The sequence below is a fragment of the Mustela nigripes genome, chromosome 1 (genome assembly GCF_022355385.1).
Source record: "Mustela nigripes isolate SB6536 chromosome 1, MUSNIG.SB6536, whole genome shotgun sequence".
NCBI classification, from domain to species: Eukaryota; Metazoa; Chordata; class Mammalia; order Carnivora; family Mustelidae; genus Mustela; species Mustela nigripes.
Genome location: NC_081557.1, coordinates 44,788,251 through 44,813,707, shown reverse-complemented (window position 1 = coordinate 44,813,707; position 25,457 = coordinate 44,788,251). Strand labels below are relative to the sequence as shown.

The window sequence follows — 25,457 nt, the reverse complement described above, 5'->3', positions numbered from 1 at the left end:
AACTTCTTTTTATGCTCTTGCTCACCCCCCACGATTTGGGATCTCTTCTGATTTGGTTAAAGCGCATTTTCCTGGGATCTTGACCATTCTTTTAGTATTTTATTTGCTGCTTCATATACACTTATCTGGACAAAATGACAAGGTGGAAAAACTCACCACTTAAAAAAAAAAAAAAAAAAGAAAGAAAAACAAGAGGCAGTACCAAAGGCTAGGGACCTAATGATGATTCTCAAGGTTCTAGTAGGGCTCAAAAAAGGCATGGAAGATATTAGAGAAACTCTCTTGTGAGATACAAAAGCCCTTTTTGGAGAAATAAAAGAACTAAAATCTAACCAAGTTGAAGTAAAAACAGCTATTAATGAGGTACAATCAAAAATGGAGGCTCTCATTGATTCTTCTAATGAAACAAGATGGGATTGGGAGGGAGACAAACCATAAGTGACTCTTAATCTCACAAAACAAACTGATGGTTGCTGGGGGGAGGGGGTTTGGGAGAAGGGGGTGGGATTATGGACATTGGGTAGGGTATGTGCTTTGGTGAGTGCTGTGAAGTGTGTAAACCTGGTGATTCACAGACCTGTACCCCTGGGGATAAAAATATATGTTTATAAAAAATAAAAAATTTAAAAAAAAATGGAGGCTCTCACTGCTAGGATAAATGAGGCAGAAGAAAGAATTAGCAATATAGAATACCAAATGACAGAGAATAAAGGAGATGAGCAAAAGAGGGACAAACAGCTACTGGACCACGAGGGGAGAATTCGAGAGATAAGTGACACCATAAGACAAAACAACATTAGAATAATTGGGATTCCAGAAGAAGAAGAAAGAGAGAAGGAAGCAGAAGGACATCACAGATATATTCAGAACATTCCATCCCAAAGCAACAAAATACACATTCTTCTCTAGTGCACATGGAACATCCACATCCTGGGTCACAAATCAGGCCTTAACCAGAACCAAAAGATTGGGATCATTCCCTGAATATTTTCAGAACACAATGTTTTGAAGCTAGAACTCAAAGACAGTAGGAAATTTGGAAAGAATTCAAACACATGGAGGCTAAAAAGCATCCTACTAAAGAATGAATGGGTCAACCAGGCGATTAAAGAAGAATTTAAAAACTCATGAAAATAAACACTTCAAAATCTTTGGGACACAGCAAAGGTGGTCCTGAGAGGAAAGTATATAGCGATAGAAAACTTTCTAAAGAGACAAGAAGGGTCTCAAGTACACAACCTAACCTTACACCTAAATAACCTGGAGAAAGAACAGCAAAGAAAACCGAAACCCAGCAGGAGAAGAGATATAATAAAGATCAGAGCAGAAATCAATGAACTAGAAACCAAAAAAAGATTGTTAAAATGTCTATACTGCCTAAAGCAATCAATACTTTTAATGCCATTCCGATCAAAATTCCACCAGTATTCTTCAAAGATCTGGAGAAAAAAATCCTAAAATTCGTATGGAATCAGAATAGACCCAGAATCGCTAAGGAAATGTTGAAAAACAAAAATAAAACTGGTGGCATCACATTACCTGATTTCAAGCTTTACTACAAAACTGTGATCACCAAGACAGCATGGTACTGGCATAAAAACAGACACATAGACCAGTGGAACAGAGAATAGAGCTCAGATATGGACCTTCAACTCTATGGTCAAATAATCTTCGACAAAACAGGAAAAAAAAACAGTGGAAAAAAGACAGTCTCTTCAATAAATGGTGCTGGGAAAACTGGGCAGCTATATGTAGAAGAATGAAACTCAACCATTCTCTTACACCATACAAAAAGATAAACTCAAAATGGATCAAAGACCTCAATGTGAGACAGGAATCCATCAGAATCCGAGAGGAGAACATAGGCAGTAATATCTTCGATATCAGCCAAAGCAACTTCTTTCAAGATACGTCTCCAAAGGCAAAGAAAACAAAAGTGAAAATGAACTTTTGGGACTTCATCAAGGTCAAAATCTTCTGCACAGCAAAGGAAACAGTCAACAAAACAAAGAGGCAACCCACTGAATGACAGAAGATATTTGCAAATGACAGTACAGACAAAAGGTTGATATCCAGGATCTATAAAGAACTCCTCAAATTCAACACACACAAAACAGACAATCATATCAAAAAATGGGCAGAAGATATGAACAGACACTTCTTCAATGAAGACATATAAATGGATATCAGACACAATAAAAAATGTTCATCATCACAAGCCATCAGGGAGACTCAAATTAAAACGACATTGGTATTATAGACTGCACAGATTCCATGGAGCACTTGGTGTGGTGAAAAAATAATAAATACTGTTATGCTGAAAATAAAAAAATAAAGAAAAAAAAACACATTGAGATACCACCTTACACCAGTTAGAATGGCAAAAATTAGTAAGACAGGAAACACCATGTGTTGGAGAGGATGTGGAGAAAGTGGAACCCTCTTAAAAAAAAAAAAAGTGGAACCCTCTTACACTGTTGGTGAGAATGCAAGTTGGTGCAGCCACTTTGAAAAGCAGTGTGGAGATTCCTCAAGAAATTAAAAAGAGAGCTTCCCTATGACCTTGCAATTGCACTCCTGGGTATACACCCCAAAGATACAGATGTCGTAAAAAGAAGGGTCATCTGTACCCCAATGTTTATAGCAGCAATGGCCACGGTCGCCAAACTGTGGAAAGAACCAAGATGCCCTTCAACGGATGAATGGATAAAGAGGATGTGGTCCATATACACTATGGAGTATTATGCCTCCATCAGAAATGATGAATACCCAACTTCTGTGGCAACACGGATGGGACAGGAAGAGATGATTCTGAGTGAAATAAGTCAAGTAGAGAGAGTCAATTATCATATGGTTTCACTTATTTGTGGAGCATAACAAATAGCACGGAGGACATGGGGAGATAGAGAGGAGAAGGGAGTTGAGGGAAATTGGAAGGGGAGATGAATCATGAGAGACTATGGACTCTGAAAAACAATCTGAGTGTTTTGAAGGGGTTGCGGTTGTGAGGTTAGGGGAATCAGGTGGTAGGTATTGGAGAGGGCACGGATTGCATGGAGCACTGGGTGTGGTGCAAAAACAATGAATACTGTTACACTGAAAAGAAATTAAAAATAATAAATAATATAAGAAAAAAAAGAAATTAAAAAATAGAACAAATCAACGAAACTAGGACATGGTTCTTTGAAATAATTAATAAGATTGAAAAACCCCTGGCCAGACTTATCATAAAGAAAAGAGAAAGGACCCAAAGTAATAAAATCATGAATGAGAGAGGAGATATCAAAATCAACACCAAAGAAATACAAACAATTATAAGAACATACTATGAGCAACTCTACACTAACAAATTTGACAATCTGGAAGAAATGGATGCACTCCTAGAGACATATAAACTACCAAAACTTAACCAGGAAGAAATAGAAAATCTGAACAGACCCATAACCAGTAAGAAGATTGAAACCGTCATCAAAAATCTCCAAACAAACAAACAAACAAAAACCCAGGGTCAGATGGCTTCCCAGGGGAATTCTGCCAAACATTTAAAGAAGAATTCATACCTATTCTCCTGAAACTGTTCCAAAAAATAGAAATGGAAGGAAAACTTCCAAACTCATTTTATGAGGCCAGCATCACCTTGATCCCAAAACCAGACAAGGGTCCCCTCAAAAAAGAGAACTACAGACCAATATCCTTGATGAACACAGATGCGAAAATTCTCACCAAAATACTAGCCAATAGGATTCAACAGTACATTAAAAGGATTATTCACCACGATCAAGTGGGATTTATTCCAGGGATGCAAGGTTGGTTCATCTGCAAATCAGTCAATGTGATATGACACATTAATAAAAGAAAGAACAAGAACCATATGATACTCTCAATAGATGCTGAAAAAGCATTTGACAAAGTACAGCATCCTTCCTGATCAAAACTCTTCAAAGTGCAGGGAAAGAGGGCACATATGTCAATATTATCAAAGCCATCTATGAAAAACCCATGACAAATATCATTCTCAATGGAGAAAATCTGAAAGCTTTTCCGCTAAGGTCGGGAACATGACAGTGATGTCCATTATCACCACTGCTATTCAACATAGTACTAGAAGTCCTAGCCTCAGCAATCAGACAACAAAAAGAAATTAAATGCATCCAGATTGGCAAAGAAGTCAAACTATCACTCTTCACAGATGATATGATACTATATGTGGAAAACTCAAAAGACTCCACTCTAAAACTGCTAGAACTTATACAGGAATTTAGAAATGTGTCAAGATTATAATCAATGCACAGAAATCAGTTGCATTTCTCTACACCAACAACAAGACAGAAGAAAGAGAAATTAAGGAGTCAATCCCATTTACAATTGCATTCAAAACTATAAAATACCTAGGAATAAACCTAACCAAAGAGGCCAAGAATCTATACGCATTAAACTACAAAGTACTCATGAAAGAAATTGAGGAAGACACTAAGAAATGGAAAAATGTTCCATGCTCCTGGATTGGAAGAACAAATATTGTGAAAATGTCTATGCTACCTAAAGCAATCTACACATTTAATACAATCCCTATCAAAATCCCACCATTTTTTTCCAAGAAATGGAACGAATAATCCTAAAATTTATATGGAACCAGAAAAGACCTCGAATAGCCAAAGGAATATTGAAAAAGAAAGCCAAAGTTGATGGCATCACAATTTTGACTTCCAGCTCTATTACAAAGCTGTCATCATCAAGACAGCATGGTACTGGCACTAAAACAGACACATAGATCAATGGAACAGAATAGAGAACCCAGAAATACGCCCTCAACTCTATGGTCAACTAATCTTCGACAAAGCAGGAAAGAATGTCCAATGGAAAAAAGACAGCCTCTTCAATAAATGGTGCTGGGAAAATTGGACAGCCACATGCTGAAAAATGAAATTGGACCATTTCCTTACACCATACACAAAAATAGACTCAAAATGGATGAAAGACCTCAATGTGAGAAAGGAATCCATCAAAATCCTTGAGGAGAACACAGGCAGAAACCTCTTGGACCTCAGCTGCATCAACGTCTTCCAAGGACCATCACCAAAGGCAAGGGAAGCAAGGGCAAAAATGAACTACTGGGATTTCATCAGGATCAAAAGCTTTTTCACAGCAAAGGAAACAGTTAAAAAAACCAAAAGACAACTGAGAGAATGGGAGAAGATATTTGCAAACGACATATCAGATAAAGGGCTAGTGTCCAAAATCTATAAAGAACTTAGCAAACTCAACACCCAAAGAACAAATAATTCAATCAAGAAATGGGCAGAAGACATGAACAGACATTTCTGCCAAGACATCCAGATGGCCAACAGACACATGAAAAAGTGCTCCACATCACTCAGCATCAGGGAAATACAAATCAAAACCACAATGTGATATCACCTCACACCAGTCTGAATGGCTAAAATTAACAAGTCAGGAAATGAGAGATGCTGGCGAGAAAAGGGAACCCTCCTACAGTGTTGGTGGGAATGCAGGCTGGTGCAACCACTCTGGAAAACAGCAAAAAGTTAAAAATAGAGCTACCCTATGACCCAGCAATTGTACTACTGGGTATTTACCCTAAGGATACAAACATAGTGATCCGAAGGGGCACATGCACCCGAATGTTTATAGCAGCAATGTCTACAATAGCCAAACTATGTAAAGAACCTAGATGTCCATCAACAGATGAATGGATAAAGAAGATGTGGTATATATACACAATGGAATAGTTTGCAGCCATTAAAAGAAATAAAATCTTGCCATTTGTGATAACATGGATGGAACTAGAGGATATCATGCTTATTGAAATAAGTCAATCGGAGAAAGGCAACTATCATATGATCCCCCTGATATGAGGAAGTGGAGATGCAACATGGGGAGTTGGGTGGTAGGAAAGGTATAAATAAAACAAGATGGGATTGGGAAGGAGGCAAAACATAAGTGACTCTTAATATCACAAAACAAACTGAGGGTTGCTGTGGGTAGGGAGATTGGGAGAGGGGGGTGGGGTTATGGACATTGGGGAGGGTATGTGCTATGGTGAGTGCTGTGAAGTGTGTAAACCTGGCAATTCACAGACCTGCCCCCTGGGGATAAAAATACATTATATGTTTATAAATTTTTTTAAAAAATAAGTGTTTTCCAAGGGAGGAAATGGATGAATAAAAAGATAAAACAACAGATAAGTTCCTCACATATGGCAAGTAATGACACAAAAGTTCCAGCCCTGTTATTTCATCTGAGCATCAGTATATTAACTACCACTCTACACTCATTCATAAAAGCACAAGACCATGTCTTTACTCTTTGTCAAACATTCAGGACATAGGAGATGCTAATCAGATATCTATTACATGAAGTATCCATCACACCTCTTTCATTACTATTTCAATCAGGATTCTTAGTTTCAAGCAGTGAAAAATAAATCTAGATGTTCTGAGCAGGAAAAAATACTAAAATGAACAATGGCTCAAAGAATCACTGGTAAGACTAAAAAATTTTTAAAAAGCAGAAGTCAAAAACCTCTGTAAAATTAGTTCAGAGAACTAGTTCTATGTGGCACCATTACTGCAACAACTGCTAAACTCTGGATAACATGGTTTGCATTAAGCTCTCTTTTGTGTTTATTTCAGATAGTTTTGAAACATTCATCATATCACTGTACATAATGAAATAGAGACCACTGTGAACAATAATAATGATTTAACTTCTTAGCGGTTTCCAAAAGAAGTAGAATGGTGTTTTCCAGGGACAGGGGGGAGAGGGTAATGGGGAGTTATTGTTTAATGGGGAACAGTTTTAGTTTTGCAAGATAAAGAGAATCCTGGAGATGGATACTGTTGATGGTTGGATGGCAATATGAATGCACTTAATACCAATGAACTGTATATTAAAATTATTTTGATAATAAATTTTGTATCCTGTGTATTCTACCACAATAAAAAATTAGAAAAAAGAAACATAATTTTAGTAGTTAATATAAATAACTCAGTAATAATTTTAATAGTTTTTAAAAGTTTACCATTTTCAAAACTTCTATTAAAGTCAACTTAAAAAGATTATTAAAGCCATCTTCACTACTCTCTTCATTCTATGTTTTAATAAAATTTATACTGCATAATATCTTAATTACTAAAAAGCATTTTCTTTAAAAAAATCTACTTATTTATTTTAGAGAGAGAGAGAGTGCTCAGGAGACAGAGTTGAGGTAGGGACAGAGGGTGAGTGAGAAGAGAGAGAGAATCTCAAGCAGATTCCCTGCTGAGTGCAGAGACTGACATGGGGCTTGATCGTGACCTGAGCCAAAATCAAGGGTTGGATGTTTAACCAACTGAGCCACCCAGGTGCCCTAAAAAGTGTTTTTCTAAAAACCAATAAACCCAATATATATATTTTTTTAAACCCAATATATTTTTATTAAGAACTCTTTTTTCACATTGGGAGGAATTCACTGGGAAGCCTTAGCAGGCAGTAAACATAAACAACAAAGAATTTTTCCACAAATTTATGTGCACGCTGATAGCAATTAGGCAAAAATTCTGACAGTTATTCATACTCATAACATTGTCCTTCATAAGTTTTTGCACATAGCTCAAAAAATGTTTATAAATTTATATTAATTGTAGCAAAATATTTGAATGTCTTGATCCCATTAGCTGTTTTTGAGGATCTGTTTATGAAGTGCAATTGAATCCATGCCAACATTATCTCTTTGACTCTCCCAAGATTCTAGAAGTATGATATTGTAATTCCCATTTCATAGCTGATGAATTTGACATTCAGAAAGAATAGATATCTTGCATGGGATTGGGAGGGAGACAAACCATAAGTGACTCTTAATCTCACAACAAACTGAGGGTTGCCGGGGGGAGGGGGTTTGGGAGAAGGGGGTGGGATTATGGACATTGGGGAGGGTATGTGATTTGGTGAGTGCTGTGAAGTGTGTAAACCTGGTGATTCACAGACCTGTACCCCTGGGGATAAAAATATATGTTTATAAAAAATAAAAAATTAAAAAAAAAATTAAAAAAATAAAGAATCAAAAAAAAAAAAGAATAGATATCTTGCATAATATTACACAAGGAAAAAAAAAAGAAAAAAAATACATATTACATAAGAAAATGAGCAACAGAAGCCGGATTTAAACTCAGGCTGTCTGACTCCAAAGCTTATCTTCCAATAAAGTTTTCCTTTGCAACTGGCAAATCACATGTTTTTTTTTTCTTTTTATCTCTTGCATATTCTTTTGTAAGATGGACTATATTCTCAACCTCTCATTTTTGTTCTGGGTAATTTCTCCATTCCCTGCTAAGAGTACATTAAACTCTAACCCAGCCACCTTCTTACATATTCTATTTTAAACTTACGGCTACAACAGTAGGCTGCTTATAGATCCCAGCATAATTCAGATCCTTGACCCAGGCCTTCACTTTTACTGCTGATAGTTCTGGAAGTTTGGTTTTTTTTGTTTTGTTTTGTTTTTTGTTTTATTCCCTGCATATTCTCAGATTACAATGCTTTGAAACTGGAGTTCGATCACAAGGAAAAGTTCAGAAGGAACTCAAACACCTGGAAGCTAAAGACCACCTTGCTTAAGAATGCTTGGATCAACCAGGAGATAAAAGAAGAACTGAAACAATTCATGGAAACCAATGAGAATGAAGACACTTTGGTCCAAAACCTATGGGATACAGCAAAGGTGGTCCTAAGGGGGAAATACATAGCCATCCAAACCTCCCTCAAAAAAATTGAAAAATCCAGAACACACCAGCTGTCTCTACACCTTAAAGAACTGGAGAATCAACAATAAATCAAACCAACTCCTCACATAAGAAGGGAAATCATCAAGGTTAGAGCTGAGATCAATGAGGTAGAAACCAGAGATACAGTAGAACGTATCAATGAAACTAGAAGCTGGTTTTTTGAAAGAATCAATAAGATTGATAAACCATTGGCCACACTAATCCAAAAGAAAAGCGAGAAAGCCCAATTTCATAAAATTATGAATGAAAAGGGAGAGATCACAACGAACACCAAGGAAGTAGAAACAATCATCAGAAGTTATTATCAACAGTTATATGCCAATAAGCTTAGCAACCTAGATGAAATGGATGTTTTGTTTGTTTGTTTGTTTGTTTGTTTTCCACCAGCCTCTCTGGCTTCTACTCATTTTCTTCTTCTTTTTTTAATTTAGTTATTTATTTGACAGACAAGGATTACAATTAGACAGAGAGGCAGGCAGAGAGAGAGGAAGGGAAGCAGGCTCCCAGCTGAGCAGAGAGCCCGATGCAGGGTTCAATCCCAGGACCCTGGGATCATGACCTGAGCTGAAGGCAGAGGCTTTAACCCACTGAGCCACCCAGGCACCTCACTTCTACTCATTTTCAAATACTCAACTGTGGTCTACCAACCACCAGAAAGCCTTCCCTGGGGCAAAATTTCCACCACACCAATACTGACTCAGGGGCACACAATCTGTCTAGAGTTCCCATGTATAGATTACCATTGAACTCACTATATCAATTTGGAGTTATAGCTTTACTTTTTTAAAAATTTTTATTTATTTTTTAAATTTCTTTTCAGTGTTCCAAAATTCATTGTATATGCACCACACCCAGTGCTCCATGCAATACATGCCCTCCTTAATACCCACCACCAAGCTCACTCAACCTCCCACCTCCTTCCCCTCCAAAACCCTCAGATTGTTTCTCAGAGTCCAGAGTCTCTCATGGTTCGTCTCCCCTTCCAACTTCCCCCAAGTCCCTTCTCTGCTCCATCACCCCGTGTCCTCCATATTATTCCTTATGCTCCACAAATAAGCAAAACTGTATGATAATTGACTCTCTCTGCTTGACTTAGTTCACTCAGCATAAACTCTTTCAGTCCAGTCCATGTTGATACAAAAGTAGGGTATTCATCTTTTCTGATGGAGGCATAATACTCCATATTATGTATGGACCTTATCTTCCTTATCCAGTCATCCACTGAACGGCATCTTGGTTCTTTCCACAGTTTGGTGACTGTGGCCATTGCTGCTAGGAACATTTTCACGACATCTCTATCTTTGGGGTAAATACCCAGTAGTGCAATTGCAGGGTCATAGGGAAGCTCTATTTTTAATTTCTTAAGGAATCTCCACACTGTTTTCCAAAGTGGCTTCACCAATTTGCATTCCCACCAACAGTGTAAGAGGGTTCCCCTTTCTCCACATCCTCTCTAACACTTGTTGTTTACTGTCTTTTTAATTTTGGCCATTCTAACTGGTGGAAGATGGTTTATGTGGTATAAATATGTGGTAATGTGGTTTAGATTTTAATCTCCCTGATGGTTAGTTATGATGAACATTTTTTCATGTATCTGTTAGCCATTTGTATGTCTTCTTTAGAGAAGTGTGTGTTCATGTCTTCTGCTTATTTTTTGACATGATTATCTATTTTGTGTGTGTTAAGTTTGAGCAGTTCTTTATGGATCTTGGATATCAGCCTTTTATCTGTAGTATCATTTGAGATATCTTCTCCCACTCCGTGGGTTGGCTCTTCATTCTGTTGACTGTTTCCTTTGCTCTGAAGAAGCTTTTAATCTTGATGAAGTCCCAAAAGTTCATTTTCACTTTTGTTTTTCTTGCCTTTGGAGACATGTCTTGAAAGGGGTTGCTGTGGCCAATGTTAAAGAGGCTACTGCCTATGTTCTCTTATAGGATTCTGATGGATTCCTGTGTCACATTAAGGTTTTTTATCCATTTTGAGTTTATCTTTGTGCATGGTGTAAGCGAATGGTTGTTTCATTCTTCTACACATAGCTGTCCAATTTTCCCAGCACCATTTATTGAAGAGACTTTTTTCCACTGTGTATTTTTTCCTGCTTTGTCAAATATTAGTTGACCACAAAGTTGAGGTTCCGTATCTGGGCTATCTACTCTGTTCAACTGGTCTGTGTGTCTGTTTTTGTGCCAGTACCATGCTGTCTTGGTGATCACAGCTTTGTAATAAAGCTTGAAATCAGGCAACATGATGCCCCCAGTTTTGTTTTTCTTTTTAAACATTTCCTTAGCAATTTGGAGTCTCTGCTGATTCTGTACAAATTTTAGGATTGTTTGCTCCAGCTCTTTGAGAGATGCCAGTGGAATTTTGATCGGACTGGCATTGAAAGTATAGATTGCTCTAAGCAGTATAGACATTTTAACAATTTTTATTCTTCTGATCCATGAGCATGGAATAGTCTTCCGTCTTTTTGTGTCTTCTTCAGTTTCTTTCATGAGTGTTCTGTAGTTCCTTGAGTACATATCCTTTACGTCTTTGGTTAGGTTTATTCCTAGGTATCTTATGGTTCTTGGTGCTATAGTAAATGGAATCGATTCTCCAATTTCCCTTTCCGTGTTTTCATTGTTAGTGTATAGGAAAGCATCTGATTTCTGTACATTGATTTTGTATTCTGCCACATTACTGAATTGTTGTGTGAGTTCTAGTAGTTTTTTATGAAGCCAGCATTACCCTGATCCCCAAACCAGGCAAAGACCTCAGCAAAAAGGAGAATTTCAGACCAATATCCCTGATGAATATGGATGCTAAGATTCTCAACAAGATCCTAGCAAATAGGATCCAACAGTATATTAAAAAGATTATCCACCATGGCCAGGTAAGATTTATCCTTAGGTTGCAAGGGCAGTTCAACATTCACAAATCAACCAATGCGATATAACAAATCAATAAGAGAAGAGAGAAGAATCACATGGTCCTCTCAATTGATGCAGAAAAAGCATTTGACAAGTACAGCACCATTCCTGATGAAAATGCTTCAAAGTATAGAAATAGAGGGAACATTCCTCAGCTTCATAAAATCTATCTATGAAAAATCCACAGCGAATATCATACTCAATGAAGAAAAGCAGACAGCCTTCTCTTTGAGATCAGGAACATGACAAGGATGCCCACTCTCACCACTCTTGTTCAACATAATTTTAGAAGTCCTAGCAACAGCAATAAGACAACAAAGAGAAATAAAAGGTATTCAAATTGTCAATGAAGAAGTCAAACTCTCTCTCTCTTCACAGATGACGTGACACTTTATATGGAAAACCCAAAAGACTCCATCCCAAAATAATTGCTTTACTTTTTGACTCAACACCAATTCCCATTCATTACTGTATCACCAGCACCCAGCACTATGTCTAATGTATATTACATACACAAATATTTTCTATTAAATGAATGAGTGTATAACCAGAAGTAGTAAAATATAGCCCAGCACATTGTTTGAAAATTGGAATAGACATTAAAACTATTAGGAAAACACAGCAAAGGGTAAGGTTAGTCCAGTATTTGACCTAAATATATCTCAAGGACAAGCAAGACTTATTCACTGTTACTAAATTCTGATATTTGGACTTTAAACTGTTGATTCTCAACTACTATGGGGTCTGTACCTTTAATTTTATGGGTTTAGTTCCATAATATTTATCTTTAAAATGTATTATGGGGGGGTGCCTGGGTGGCTCAGTGGGTTAACCCTCTGCCTTTGGCTCAGGTCATGGTCCCAGGGTCCTGGGATTGAGCCCCGCATTGGGCTCTCTGCTCTGCAGGGAGCCTGCTTCCCCCTCCCCCTTTGCCTGCCTCTCTGCCTACTTGTGATCTCTCTCTCTGTCAAATACATATATAAAATCTTTAACAAATGTATTATAGGGAATGTACACATGTACACATTTTATTAAAGTAAATACAATAATTTTAATTAAAAAAAAAAGTCTCGGGGTGTCTTGTGGCTCATAGAACTGAAGAATTTGCACAGCAGAATTTTAGAAGATAAAGATGTGAGTTACTATCTGCGTTGATGTGGATGAAACTGGAGGGTATTTTGATGAGTGAAATAAGTCTAACAGAGAAAGACAATTATCATATGATTTCACTCACACATGGAATATAAGAAAAAATGCAGAAGATCATAGGGTTAGGGAGGGAAACCTGAAAGGGAAATCATAAGAAAGGGAGAAAAAACATGAGGGTCTCCTAGCTATAGGAAACAAACAAAGTTGCAGGAATGCAGGTAGGAGGGAGGTTGGGGTAATTGGGTGATTGGCATTAAAGAGGGCACATGAGGTGATGAGCAATGGATGTTATATGCAAATGATAAATTATTGAACACTACATCTGAAACTAATGATGCACTATAAATTGGCTAATTGAATTTAAATTAAGAAAAAAGAATTCTAAAGGAATTTGTTAGTTGTATGAAGGCCAGGTCCCTTAGTGAGGTAAGTGCCCAACTCACTATTTGAGTTTGATCCAACACTGTGCATCCTGTGACAAGTCCGTGTTAGAAGGTTGGCTGGCCATATGTGGAAGACAGAACACTGGTGCTGAAATGACTTCTTCAGAAAACAGTAAATATGGAAGAGATCACTTAGCAGCCCCTTGAGCCTCAATTTACCACATTAAGATCTCCTGTGGGGTACAGCAAGTTTAATAAATAACTTTTATGCTGAGAATAAACTTTCTGAAGGCCTTTAATGGAGTTTGTTTTGATAAGGAAGTAACATAATATGATACTTGATTTTTAAAATGTGATATGATAAATGCTTAGATTACAGAAAATTTGCTACTGAATTTGTATTAGAAAGAGTATGGAAGAAAGGAAATAGTGATTAAATAGAGGCTGTAGTCATCCAAATATTCGTTTTTGTCCTGAGACTGATCTTGTTAGATTATGGGCATGAAAAAGTGCTCCATCTCCCTGTTACCCAACATGAATAAAACCAAAAAGAAAGCCTATGAAATCAAAAAAGACAGTCTCTTCAATAAATGGTGCTGGGAAAACCGGGCAGCTATATGTAGAAGAATGAAACTCTTACACCGTACACAAAGATAAACTCAAAATGGATAAAAGACCTCAACGTGATTAGGAAGTGGTGATGCAACATGGGGGCTTAAGTGGGTACGAGAAGAATAAATGAAACAAGATGGGATTGGGAGGGAGACAAACCATAAGTGACTCTTAATCTCACAAAACAAACTGAGGGTTGCTGGGGGGAGGGGGTTTGGGAGAAGGGGGTGGTATTATGGACATGGGAGGGGTATGTGTTTTGGTGAGTGCTGTGAAGTGTGTAAACCTGGTGATTCACAGACCTGTACCCCTGGGGATAAAAATATATGTTTATAAAAAATAAAAAATTATATTAAAAAAAAAAAAAAAGACCTCAACGTGAGACATGAATCCATCAGAATCCTAGAGGAGAACATAGGCAGTAATCTCTTCGATATCAGCCACAGCAACTTCTTTCAAAATGTGTCTCTGAAGGCAAAGGAAACAAAAGCGAAGATGAACTTCTGGGACTTCATCAAAATCAAAAGCTTCTGCACAGCCAAGGAAACAGTCAAGAAAACAAAGAGACAACCCACCAAATGGGAGAAGATATTTGCAAATGACAATACAGACCAAAGGTTAATATCCAGGAGCTATAAAGAACTCCTCAAACTCAACACACACAAAACAGATAATCATATCAAAAAATGGGCAGAAGATATGAACAGGCACTTCTCCAATGAGGACATACAAATGGCTATCAGACACATGAAAAAATGTTCATCATCACTAGCCATTAGGGAGATTAAATTAAAACCACATTAAGATATCACCTTACACCAGTTAGAATGGCCAAAATTAGCTAGACAGGAAACATGTGTTGGAAGGGATGTGGAGAAAGGGGAACCCTCTTACACTGTTGGTGGGAATGCAAGTTGGTGCAGCCTCTTTGGAGAACAGTGTGGAGATTCCTCAAGAAATTAAATATAGAGCTTCCCTATGACCCTGCCATTGCACTCCTGGGTATTTATACCAAAGATACAGATGTAGGGAAAAGAAGGGCCATCTGTACCCCAATGTTTATAGCAACAATGCCCATGGTCGCCAAACTGTGGAAAGAACCAAGATGCCCTTCAACAGACGAATGGATAACGAAGATGTGGTCCATATACACTATGGAGTGTTATGCCTCCATCAGAAGGACGAATACCCAACATTTGTGGCAACATGGACGGGACTGGAAGAGATTATGCTGGGTGAAATAAGTCAAGCAGAGAGTCAATTATCATATGGTTTCACTTATTTGTGGAACATAACAAATAGGATGGAGGACATGGGGAGATGGAGAGGAGAAGGGAGTTGTGAGAAATTGGAAGGAGAGGTCAACCATGAGAGACTATGGACTCTGAAAAACAATCTGAGGGGTTTGAAGCGGTGGGGGGGTGGGAGGTTGGGGTACCAGGTGGTGGGTATTATGGAGGGCACGTATTGCATGGAGCACTGGGTGTGGTGCAAAAATAATGAATACTGTCATACTGAAAATAAATAAAAAATAAATTTAAATAAATAAAAATAAATAAATAAATAAAATCTTAAAAATAAAAAAAATTAAAAAAGAAAGCCTACATAACAAATTTTATTAAATTATCCTGATTACTGACCAAATGAAAATAGCTGTATTTCAAGGCTTTGAGATGTCTGACTTCAAGAAGTAACTATTTGGCATGTACAGAATTGACTTTGGAGGGTTGGTGCATGAGAAGGTCATCTCCAAAAGGCAGGTAGTAATACAAAAGAGATAAACCTGAAGCTACCTCAGAGGTGCACGTGACTATTGGCATCTGAAACAATCACATTTATTAAGATGCTATGAACAGAGAAAATTATAAAAAGAAAGCAAGCATGACATCAACAATTGTGAATAAAGGTTCTCCTAAACTAGTGGGCACTAATTTGAGATCAAACAACTTTTGACAGGAGTAATTCTATGTAAAAGACTCCAAGATAAATAGCAGCAGGTATGTAATAATTTATTGTTGACTAATGATTTTCCACACATATACATAAAGAAATGCCAGGAAACCAAATTTTATAGTAACAGTAATAATAATAACATTGTAATAACTACCATATGCTTTGCTAACATGATCATGTTTACTCCTCATAGCAAATAACAATTAGGATTATTTGCACATAATGAAATAGTGACCACTGTAAACAATAATAATGATTTAACATCTTAACAGTTTTCAAAAGAAGTAGAATGGTGTTTTCTAGGGGCATGGGGAGAGGGTTTAATGGGTGAACAGTTTAGGTCTCGCAAGATGAAGAGAATCCTGCAGATGGATGCTGTTGATGGTTGCACAGCAATATGAATGCACTTAATACCAATGAACTGTATATTAAAATGGTTTTGATAATAAATTTTGTGTCAAAATTAAGCAACTTGTCAAGTGGCACAGCTGAGAACTTGTCTATTCTGTCTAATCTCCAACCTTGGTCCACTGGCCACAGGGATGGGGAACAGTTAGAAAAAATCATTATCACAACATCAACCATATCTTCAACCTGCCAGACACTAATGGGGTATATCATGAAGGAAGCAGTTAGATATAAACAATCCTCTTGGACTTTTGCATGAATAGTGTCACTAGAAAAGGGCTCTTGAAAACATTTCCCAAAAGAACTACTGGTCATAGACAAAAAAATTAGGGAGGGAATCTGAGTGTTTCATAGTTACTTCAAAGTATCAGTATAGAAGTACACATGATTGGTTTCATGTCCATTATGGATTTTCTAAAAATACGTTTCTGGAACATTAGAACTTGGTATTGACATTTTGCCTTGAACTTTCTTGCCCTACAGTTTCACTTTTGTGTAATTAACCACACTTTTACTTCCTAGGGATCACATTCTACCCATCCAACTCATGCAAGGTAATTATGTGCCTCTCCCTTTGTCTTCAGGGGCAGCATTGTCACCAGTTAGGGATCACAGAATGAAGAGCTGAGAGAAAAGCTTTTTCCCTAAAGGGTAAGTAAACACTGGGCTTCTGATTCTCTGGCTCTTCCAGGGCCAGCAAAGCAGTCTTTCCCTGGGGAAGCAGAGGAAGCTGAAGCTCAGGCATAAACCCTCCTTTTTGAAAGCCAGAGTTTAGGAGATTTGGACAGAGCCAGAAATACCCTTCCAAGGCAGAGATCACTGTCTCCATCCAGTAAGTTTATCTCCACCAGAAAATGAAGGCATCAACCCACCATTCTGGTATTGGACACACGGCCAGAGCAGGGCTTGTGGTGGGACTAAAGCCAGGCTTGCAACTGTGAAAGCTGCAGGGTTGAAGTTTGAGGATAGAAGCTTGTAGGGAAGTGGGAGAGAGGAATGGTGCTTGGCCATATGGAGATGACTGTGCCCATGTTGAGCCAGACTACTGTGTGCTCTGGGGAAAGGTCTGGTTCGAGGATTGGCACCAGAGTAAGATGGGGGATCAGAAATCTTGAACATCCTTCACTGAACTCTGTGGTAATACAGGGGAGAATGCAGATTTGGAAGGGAAAGAAAATTTCCAATCATACTTCCTGGCTTGCCGTTACTTAGAAATCTCTAATCTGCCTTGTACTGTCTTTCTCATTTCCTAAAAGTACCTTCTCCTCTTTCTGCTCTGTCCTTTACTTCTTTCGCTTCCTTTGTCCTCTTCATCCAATTTCCACTTGATCTCTTATGTTTTAATTCCAGGTTTTTGTTTATTTGTTTGTTTCCATCTTCTCTCCACCTTCTATCTTCTGGGCATGTGAGCTCCTGTTCTCCCGACTCCTTCTACTTTCTCTCAGTCTATCCTCCATCTTTATTCACCTCACTGTACATAGCTTCCTCCAGATAACAGACTCCCCAAAGGAAGCAAGGTTAGAGCACCATTTTCTACTCAATGACTTTCTCTGCTCCCCACATCATCATTTATTACTCCTAACCCCTCTCTCTTGCCTTCATGTCCTATTGACAGCTTTGGCATCAAGTATTTTTTCAATATTAACACAGATTTTTATCCACCTTCTATATATGCCAATTTAGTACACAAAAAGATTACACAGAAAAGTCTCTGCACAGATGTGGCTCCTCTAGACATGAAGAACAATCTTACAGGTTGAGTAAGTTATGACACTTAGAGGTCATAATTGCTGCCCCAAGAGGGCTGTCTGAAGACTACCTACCTACAGCAGTTCACAAAAAAGGCATAGAGATCTTATTAACCTGGATAAAAAAAAATTGGAGAAATGAGTGCAGAATGATAAAAAGACAAGGAGTTAGGAGGAAAATTGTGAAGGTGCTGTGAGAGCAAGAACATTCTTTTTTTTTTTTTTCAGATTTTATTTATTTATTTGACAGAGAGAGAGACAGCAAGAGTGGGAACACAAGCAGGGGGAGTGGGAGAGGGAGAAGCAGACCCTCTGCTGATCAAGGAGCCTGATGTGGGACTCAATCCCAGGCTGCTGGGATCATGAACTGTGCTGAAGGCAGACACTCAACGACTGAGCCACCCAGGCACCCCAAGAGCAAGAGCACTCTTAAAAGAAAAAAAAAAAGCCAATAATCCTGTGGCAACTTTGCAACCCTTAACCTGGAATGCTAGTACCAGTGGCTCTGCGTGTACCCTTTCTTTTTTTCTTTTTCTTTTCTTTCTTTCTTTTTCTTTTTTTTTTTTTTTTTTTTAAGTAGGCTCCATGCCCGGTGTGGAGCCCAATGCCACACTCAAACTCGTGATCCTGAGATCAAGAACTGGTTTGAGATCAAAAGTCATACTTAACCAACTGAACCACCCAGAGACCCCCACACCCATTCTTCTGATTGTAATAATAATACTGATCTTTAAGATCATTTATTTGTCTTTGGTACCTGAAGTTAGACCATGATAGCTAGGTGTATATATTTAGATGTATCTAGGTGTGCACTTATTTTTATTCATTCCACTTCAAATTTATTGAAATACTTGAATCTGGTTATTGAGGTATTTCATCTCAACTGAAAAGTTCAGATGTCTCTGTCTCATTATCTTTCTTCTTCAACCTGGAGCTCTGATTCTGTGTTAGACATTCCCAATCCACCTGCTATTTCTCTTACATATTCTTCAGTATTTTCCATCTGTTTTCATTTTCCTCCCATCTTCATTCTCAGTAGATTCTTCTGACCACCATTCTGACAGTAACTGAACCTCCCAATAGCTGGTCCTAATCTACTGTTTAATTCACAACTGGGTTCTTATTGTTGATATTCTATTTTTAACTATTTTTTTGTTCTTTTTTAAATCTGCCCTGTTACTTTTTAAAGACTCTAGTGCCTTGATCAAAATATTAATTCTGGACTCCATCTTCTTAATCCCAGGAAAATAAAAAGGTATAGTAACTCTGTCTAATCAGAATCCCGTGTCCTTGCTCCTAACTACACATTTGCTTTTTCTCTGTATCCGTTGGAGCTTCATTTTTAAAAATTTCTCAAGTTCAATCTTCTAGATCACTGATTATCTTTCCAAGTGTGACTATTGTATCCTTAAATCTACTCCTTTCAATGTTAAATTTGTTTTTTTTCCTTTCTAAGAGATATGACTGATTTTTCTTTTGAGTGTGTTTATTTTGTTATGTATCTTTTCAAGACTTTTTTACTTAAAACCTTGTAAAGATAATGCTTTTCAATATCCTTCATCAAATAACTTCAATATTTTAAGTTTTTGTAGCTTATATTTTGCTATCTGTCATCCTTATGGGCTTTTATTCACAATCTGCTTATTTTAAATAAATTGTCTTTTTACCACTTGCTTCTGGTAAATTTCATTACCACAACTCAATTTCTTCAGAAACTTCTGTGTTGAAGTTTGAGGATCTCAAGAAATGATTTAGGTTTGTTTGTTATTTTCTGAAACCACTACCAATCCAGGATAACTTCAAATTCCTTTCTGAGAGAAGCAGTTGGTGTGAACTCGGGCTGCAAAGTCCTATAAGGATCAGCCTGTGGTTCAGTATTTATGGAGACTATTTCCCCCATATTAGAAGCTTTGAGGTAGTCAGTTTTATAAGAAGTCCCAGATGGGAATGAGGGATAAAGATGAAGAAATGGGCTTATTTCTAATGTATGACTTTTTATTCAGGATGTAGTTTTGTAAAGCCCTATCTAAATAGTAGGGGATCTCCTACTACATTCTCCACCTGCTTCAGCCCATATTTACCTTATGTCCCTGAATTTTAGATTTTGAGCTCCCCTAGGTAATGGAGATGGGTGCTTAAGTTCATGGAGTGCTACATCTGCCCTCACATTGAAAGCCAACATCAATATTTGATTTTAATGTTTCAATTTCATTCAATACTTAGCCTGATAATTCTCTTTTTGACCAGCTCATGGGTGTCTCCAAGACATTCAAATATAAATATAGGAATAGGTACAGGTATAAGTTAGGTAGAGATATATGTATGAGTAGGGAGCTAGGTATTAATAAAAAGAGATTAGATACAGACATAATCATAAAAATTAGTTGTATATATATTCAGTGGGAAATTGGCTCTAAGTACCCCAGTTCATCTTGACACTGGATACTATCATCATTTACATCCTTAGGAACTTAATAGTGGATCCCACCAAAATGTTTTCTCAGACTTTTTTTTAAATTTATTTTTTATTTATTTGATTTTGTGTGCTGCATTTAAATAAAATTTGATACTTAAATAGTTTTGATTCATTTAATATTAACCAGGCAATCAAACTGAAAATATGCATTCATGCAAGAGAAACTGTAAGATGAAATACAGATGAAAGAACAAAGATGAGGAAACATTATATTGTATATTCAATAAATGTCTATTAACCACCTCTCATGTGCCAAAAAAAAAAAAAATTGTGCTAGGGAAAGGGTGGTGGGGTAGGTGTTACCCTCATAGAATTTATAAGCTAAGTACATAGTCATCAGAGTCTATGATAGGTTAACTCCTTCTCTCTTCTTTAGTTACTCAAAGACATCTGCCTTACTAAAGTCACTGCTGATGCTACCTTATAACAGCAGCTACCTCTCTGCCGAACTCTCGGACTTCATCCTGAATTGCTTTGTCAGGTCCCCCAGCTGGCAGCACTGGCTGTCTCTGCCCCTCAGCCTCCTCTTCTTCCTGGCCATGGGAGCCAATGCCACCCTCTTGATCACTGTCTGGCTGGAGGCCTCTCTGCATGAACCCATGTACTACTTACTCAGTCTCCTCTCCCTGTTGGACATTGCACTCTGCCTCACCGTCATCCCCAAGGTCCTGGCCATATTCTGGTTTGACCTCAAGTCCATCAGCTTCTATGCCTGCTTCCTCCAGATGTACATCATGAATTGCTGTCTCGGCATGGAGTCCTGCACATTCATGGTCATGGCCTATGACCGTTATGTAGCCATCTGCCACCCACTGAGGTACCCATCCATCATCACTGACCAATTTGTAGCTAAGGCTGCTATTTTTATTTTGGCCAGGAATGCATTTCTTACTATGTTCATTCCAATCCTCTCTGCCCGGCTCCATTATTGTGGAAAACATATAATTGAAAACTGTATCTGTGCCAACCTCTCTGTGTCCAAGCTCTCCTGTGATAATGTTGTCCTTAACAAAATGTACCAGTTAATTGTGGCCTGGACTCTTCTGGGCTCTGACCTCATCCTCATCTTCCTCTCCTATACCTTCATTCTAAGAGCTGTTCTTAGACTCAAGGCAAAAGGGGCAGCTGCCAAAGCTCTGAGCACATGTGGCTCCCACTTCATTCTCATCCTTTTCTTCAGCACCATCCTTCTGGTTTTTGTTTTTACCCATATTGCCAAGAAAAAAATTTCCCCTGATATCCCCATCTTACTCAATGTCCTACACCATGTAATTCCTGCAGCTCTCAACCCCATTGTCTATGGAGTACGAACCCAGGAGATTAAAGAGGGGATTGGGAAAATACTGAGGAGAGTGGGAAAGAGCAGTAACTAATTGTGTTCTAGCTTGACTTTTCTCAACCATGACCACTCAAATCACAGTTGCAAAGCAAGAACTTGGAGATAAAATTGCAATCCTCATCATTTCTCTGGACAGGTCTGAAGATATGAACTGCATGGTTTCCTCTTACCTCCAGTCAAATCACGTCTCTTACCTTCAATCATTTTCAGAAAGTGGCTAAGGATATAGATGTAAAAGTCTCATCATGGTACCCAGACCAGGGGCTATGAATTTTCATGAGGCGATCATCATACTTCATTGTCTGTTCTTGAATGAAGTCCTTTTAGAGTCAGTGTAATGGAAAATCCATACTCACTTAAATATGTGTGGCTTATGGGAAGTATAAGAACTTAAAGACAGTGAATTGACTTTGAAAAAGTAAAATGAGATTTAAAACAGCTGTTAAAAAAATGTTGAAAATAACCATTATGCTTTAACCTTTCCCTCAGGCATTCAAATAGTTATTTTACGTCCAGCATTGATCTAGAAAATGGAACTCTAACATACATAAATCTTGATCCTATTACTCTAAAGTCCTGGAGGTGAGAGCCAAAAACATGTAAAATTACTGTAATAAGAATTAATTAAAACACATAAATAACCCCAGAGAAGAGGGGGATTCATTTCTGTAGGTGGGCACTCCTTTATATATCTGATCTCCTTCAGTCCTTCAGTCAAAACTGCCTCCCTAACAGATTCTCAAAAATATGAACCACATTTCTGTCTCTGGGACTTTTGCTTGTTGTTCCTCTGGACATATAGCTCCTTACCTCAGGTCCATTGGGTCTCCATAACCACAGTATTTAAAAATAGTATCCAACAAAAAAAGGGAGTCAAGATAGCAGAGGAGTAGCAGACTGAGATGACATTGGGTCGCAGTTCAGCTAGATAGTTATCAAACCATTCTGAACACCTGAAAACACAACAGGAGATCAAAGAGAAGAGTGCAAATCTAGAAACAGAAAATCAACCACTTTCTGAAAAGTAGGACTTGCAGAGAAGCAAATCCCAAACCACTGGAAGACAGATTGTGATGAGAGGGGCTGGCTCCTGGCAAGTGGTGGAGCAACTGAGCACAAAATCTGAACTTTTAGAATTCTGCTTCACTGAGGGATATCACTCCAGAGGCTAAGCATGGGTGAAGCCCTTATGGGGACAGTGTGGTCTCAGGTCCCACGGGGTGACCGAAGGATCAGGGGTGTGTGAGTATATCAGAGCTCACAAATATCAGAGCAGGGAAGCTGACTACAGAGATGGAGCAGAGGAATGAGTTCTCAGCTTAAACTGTGATCAGCTCTTTGAGCAGGGCCTCCCACAAGTGGCAGATCTGGAGAGTCTCACCTTCCTGCTCTGGAGTAGAAGTGTGGCAGGAATATTTTGAGTTTGGAGACTCAAAATACAGCTGCACACCAGAGATAGAAATGCTCAGTCACAGGGTGGGTGAGCTCAGAGCACAACCAGAGACTAGGGAGATGGGAGTGACTGACCACTTTTCTCCAAAGGCGCACTGAGGGGTGGGACCACGAGCTCTCAGCTCCTCCAAGCTGGAGATTGGGAGGGACCATTTTCACTCCTCTCCTCCAGAGCTCTATGGAAAGCATTTAGGGAAAAAACTCCCAAAAGCACCTGAGCAGATTCCTTAGCCTGGCCCCTGGCAAGGGCAGTGCAATTCCACCTCTGGCAAGGACATTGGAGAATCACTACAACAGGTCCCTCATTTGGAAGCTCAGCAAGAACATCTAGCCAAGGCCAAGCTCACTGATCAAGGAGAAGAGTGGAATTCCAGAGGATGGGAAAGCAAAGTGCAAAATTCATGGATTTCTCCCCATGATTCTTTAGTCTTGCAAAGTTAATTAAATTTTTTTAATTTTATTTTTTTCTTATTCTATTTTTTTAACTTTTCCTTATTCCTCTTTTAATGTTTTTTAACTAGTTTATCTTAACAATGCCTTTCTAATATATATATATATATATATATATATATATATATTATATATCTTTTTAAACATTCATTATTACAGTCATATTTTGTCCTTCATTGTATCTATCTTTATTTTTTGTATACATATAGTTTTTTCTTCTAAAATCTTGGGATACAATTTCTTCTAATAGATAAAAATATACTGTAATTCTAGCGCAGGGCTATGTTCCAGTTTCCAGACAGAGCAAATTCCCTCCATTTTATTATTTTATTTTTCTTTCTTTTTCCAAACAACTTATCAATTCCTTTTTTAGAATTTTTTTAAATTTTCATCTTTACAGTCATGTTTACCCCTATTCATCGTGTTTACACACACACACACACATATATATATATATATATATATATATATATATATATAATTACATATATTTTTTTTAAGTTCTTTAATTTTTTTCTACTTTTTAGCTCTCTTCTTCTCTTCTTCTCTCCCCGATTTGGGGTCTCTCTGATTTGGTTAGCAGAAATGTTTCTGGGGTTTTTGACACCCACTTGTACTTTATTCTCTCATTCATATATTCATATTTGGATAAAATGACAAGGCAGAAAAACTCACCACAAAAAATAAAGAACAAGAGGCAGTACAGAAGACTAGGGACCTAATCAATACAGACACTGGTAATATGTCAGATGTAGAGTTCAGGATGATTGTCAAGGTGCTATCTGGGCTCAAAAGGGCATGGAAGATATTAGAGAAAATCTGGAGAAATACAATCTATTTCTGTATAAATAAAGGACTAATATCTCACTAAGTTGAAACAAAAAAGCTATTAATGAGGTGCAATTCAAAATGGAAACTCTTACTGCTAGGATAAATGAGGAAGAAGAGAGAATTCGTGGTATAGAAGACCAAATGATAGAGAATAAAGAAGCTGAGCAGAAGAGAGACAAGGAACTACTGGACCATGAGGGAAGAATTTGAGAGATAAGTGATACCATAAGGTGAAACAATATTAGAATAATTGGGAATCCAGAAGAAGAAGAGGGAGGGGGGCAAAAGGTGTTTTGGATCAAATTATAGTAGAAAATTTCCCTAATATGGCAAAGGGAACAAGCATCAAAATCCAGGAGGCACAGAGAACCCCCCTCAAAATCAATAAAAATAGGTCTGCACCCCACCATGTAATAGTAAAACTTACAAGTCTTAGTGACAGAGAAAATCCTGAAAGCAGCCAGGACAAGAACTCTGTAACATACAATAGTAAAAAATATTAGATTGGCACCAGACTTATCCACAGAGACCTGGCAGGCAGGAAAGAACTGACATGATATATTCAGAGCACTAAACGAGAAAAACATGCAGCCAAAAATACTATATCCAGCAAAGCTATCATTGAAAATAGAAGGAGAGATAAATAGCTTCCAGGACAAACAAAAACTAAAAGAATTTGTAAACACCAAACCGGCTTTACAGGAAATACTGAAAGGGGTCCTCTAAGCAAAGAGAGAGCCTAAAAGTAGATGATCAGAAAGGAACAGAGACAATATACAGTAACAGTCACCTTACAGGCAATACAATGGCACTAAATTCATATCTTTCAGTAGTTACCCTGAATGTAAATGGGCTAAATGCCCCAATCAAAAGACACAGGGTACCAGAGTGCATTAAAAAAACAAAATCCATCAATATGTTGTCTACCAAAATAAAAACAAAACAAAACAAACAAACAAAAAAA

The 25,457-nt window shown here is 37.8% G+C and overlaps 1 protein-coding gene across 1 annotated transcript; it reads left to right on the top strand.

The window, feature by feature from the left end:
* Positions 1-20,822: 20,822 nt before the first annotated feature.
* On the top strand, positions 20,823-21,794 carry LOC132013138 (olfactory receptor 56A3-like). Its single transcript, XM_059392900.1, has one exon. It carries the CDS (start codon positions 20,835-20,837, stop codon positions 21,792-21,794), a length of 960 nt encoding a protein of 319 aa, XP_059248883.1. The 5' UTR covers positions 20,823-20,834.
* The last annotated feature ends 3,663 nt before the right edge of the window (positions 21,795-25,457 follow it).

Excerpts from the sequence above, each read along its gene's own strand:
- LOC132013138 (XM_059392900.1), top strand. The coding sequence starts at position 20,835 with ATGCTACCTTATAACAGCAGCTACCTCTCTGCCGAACTCTCGGACTTC.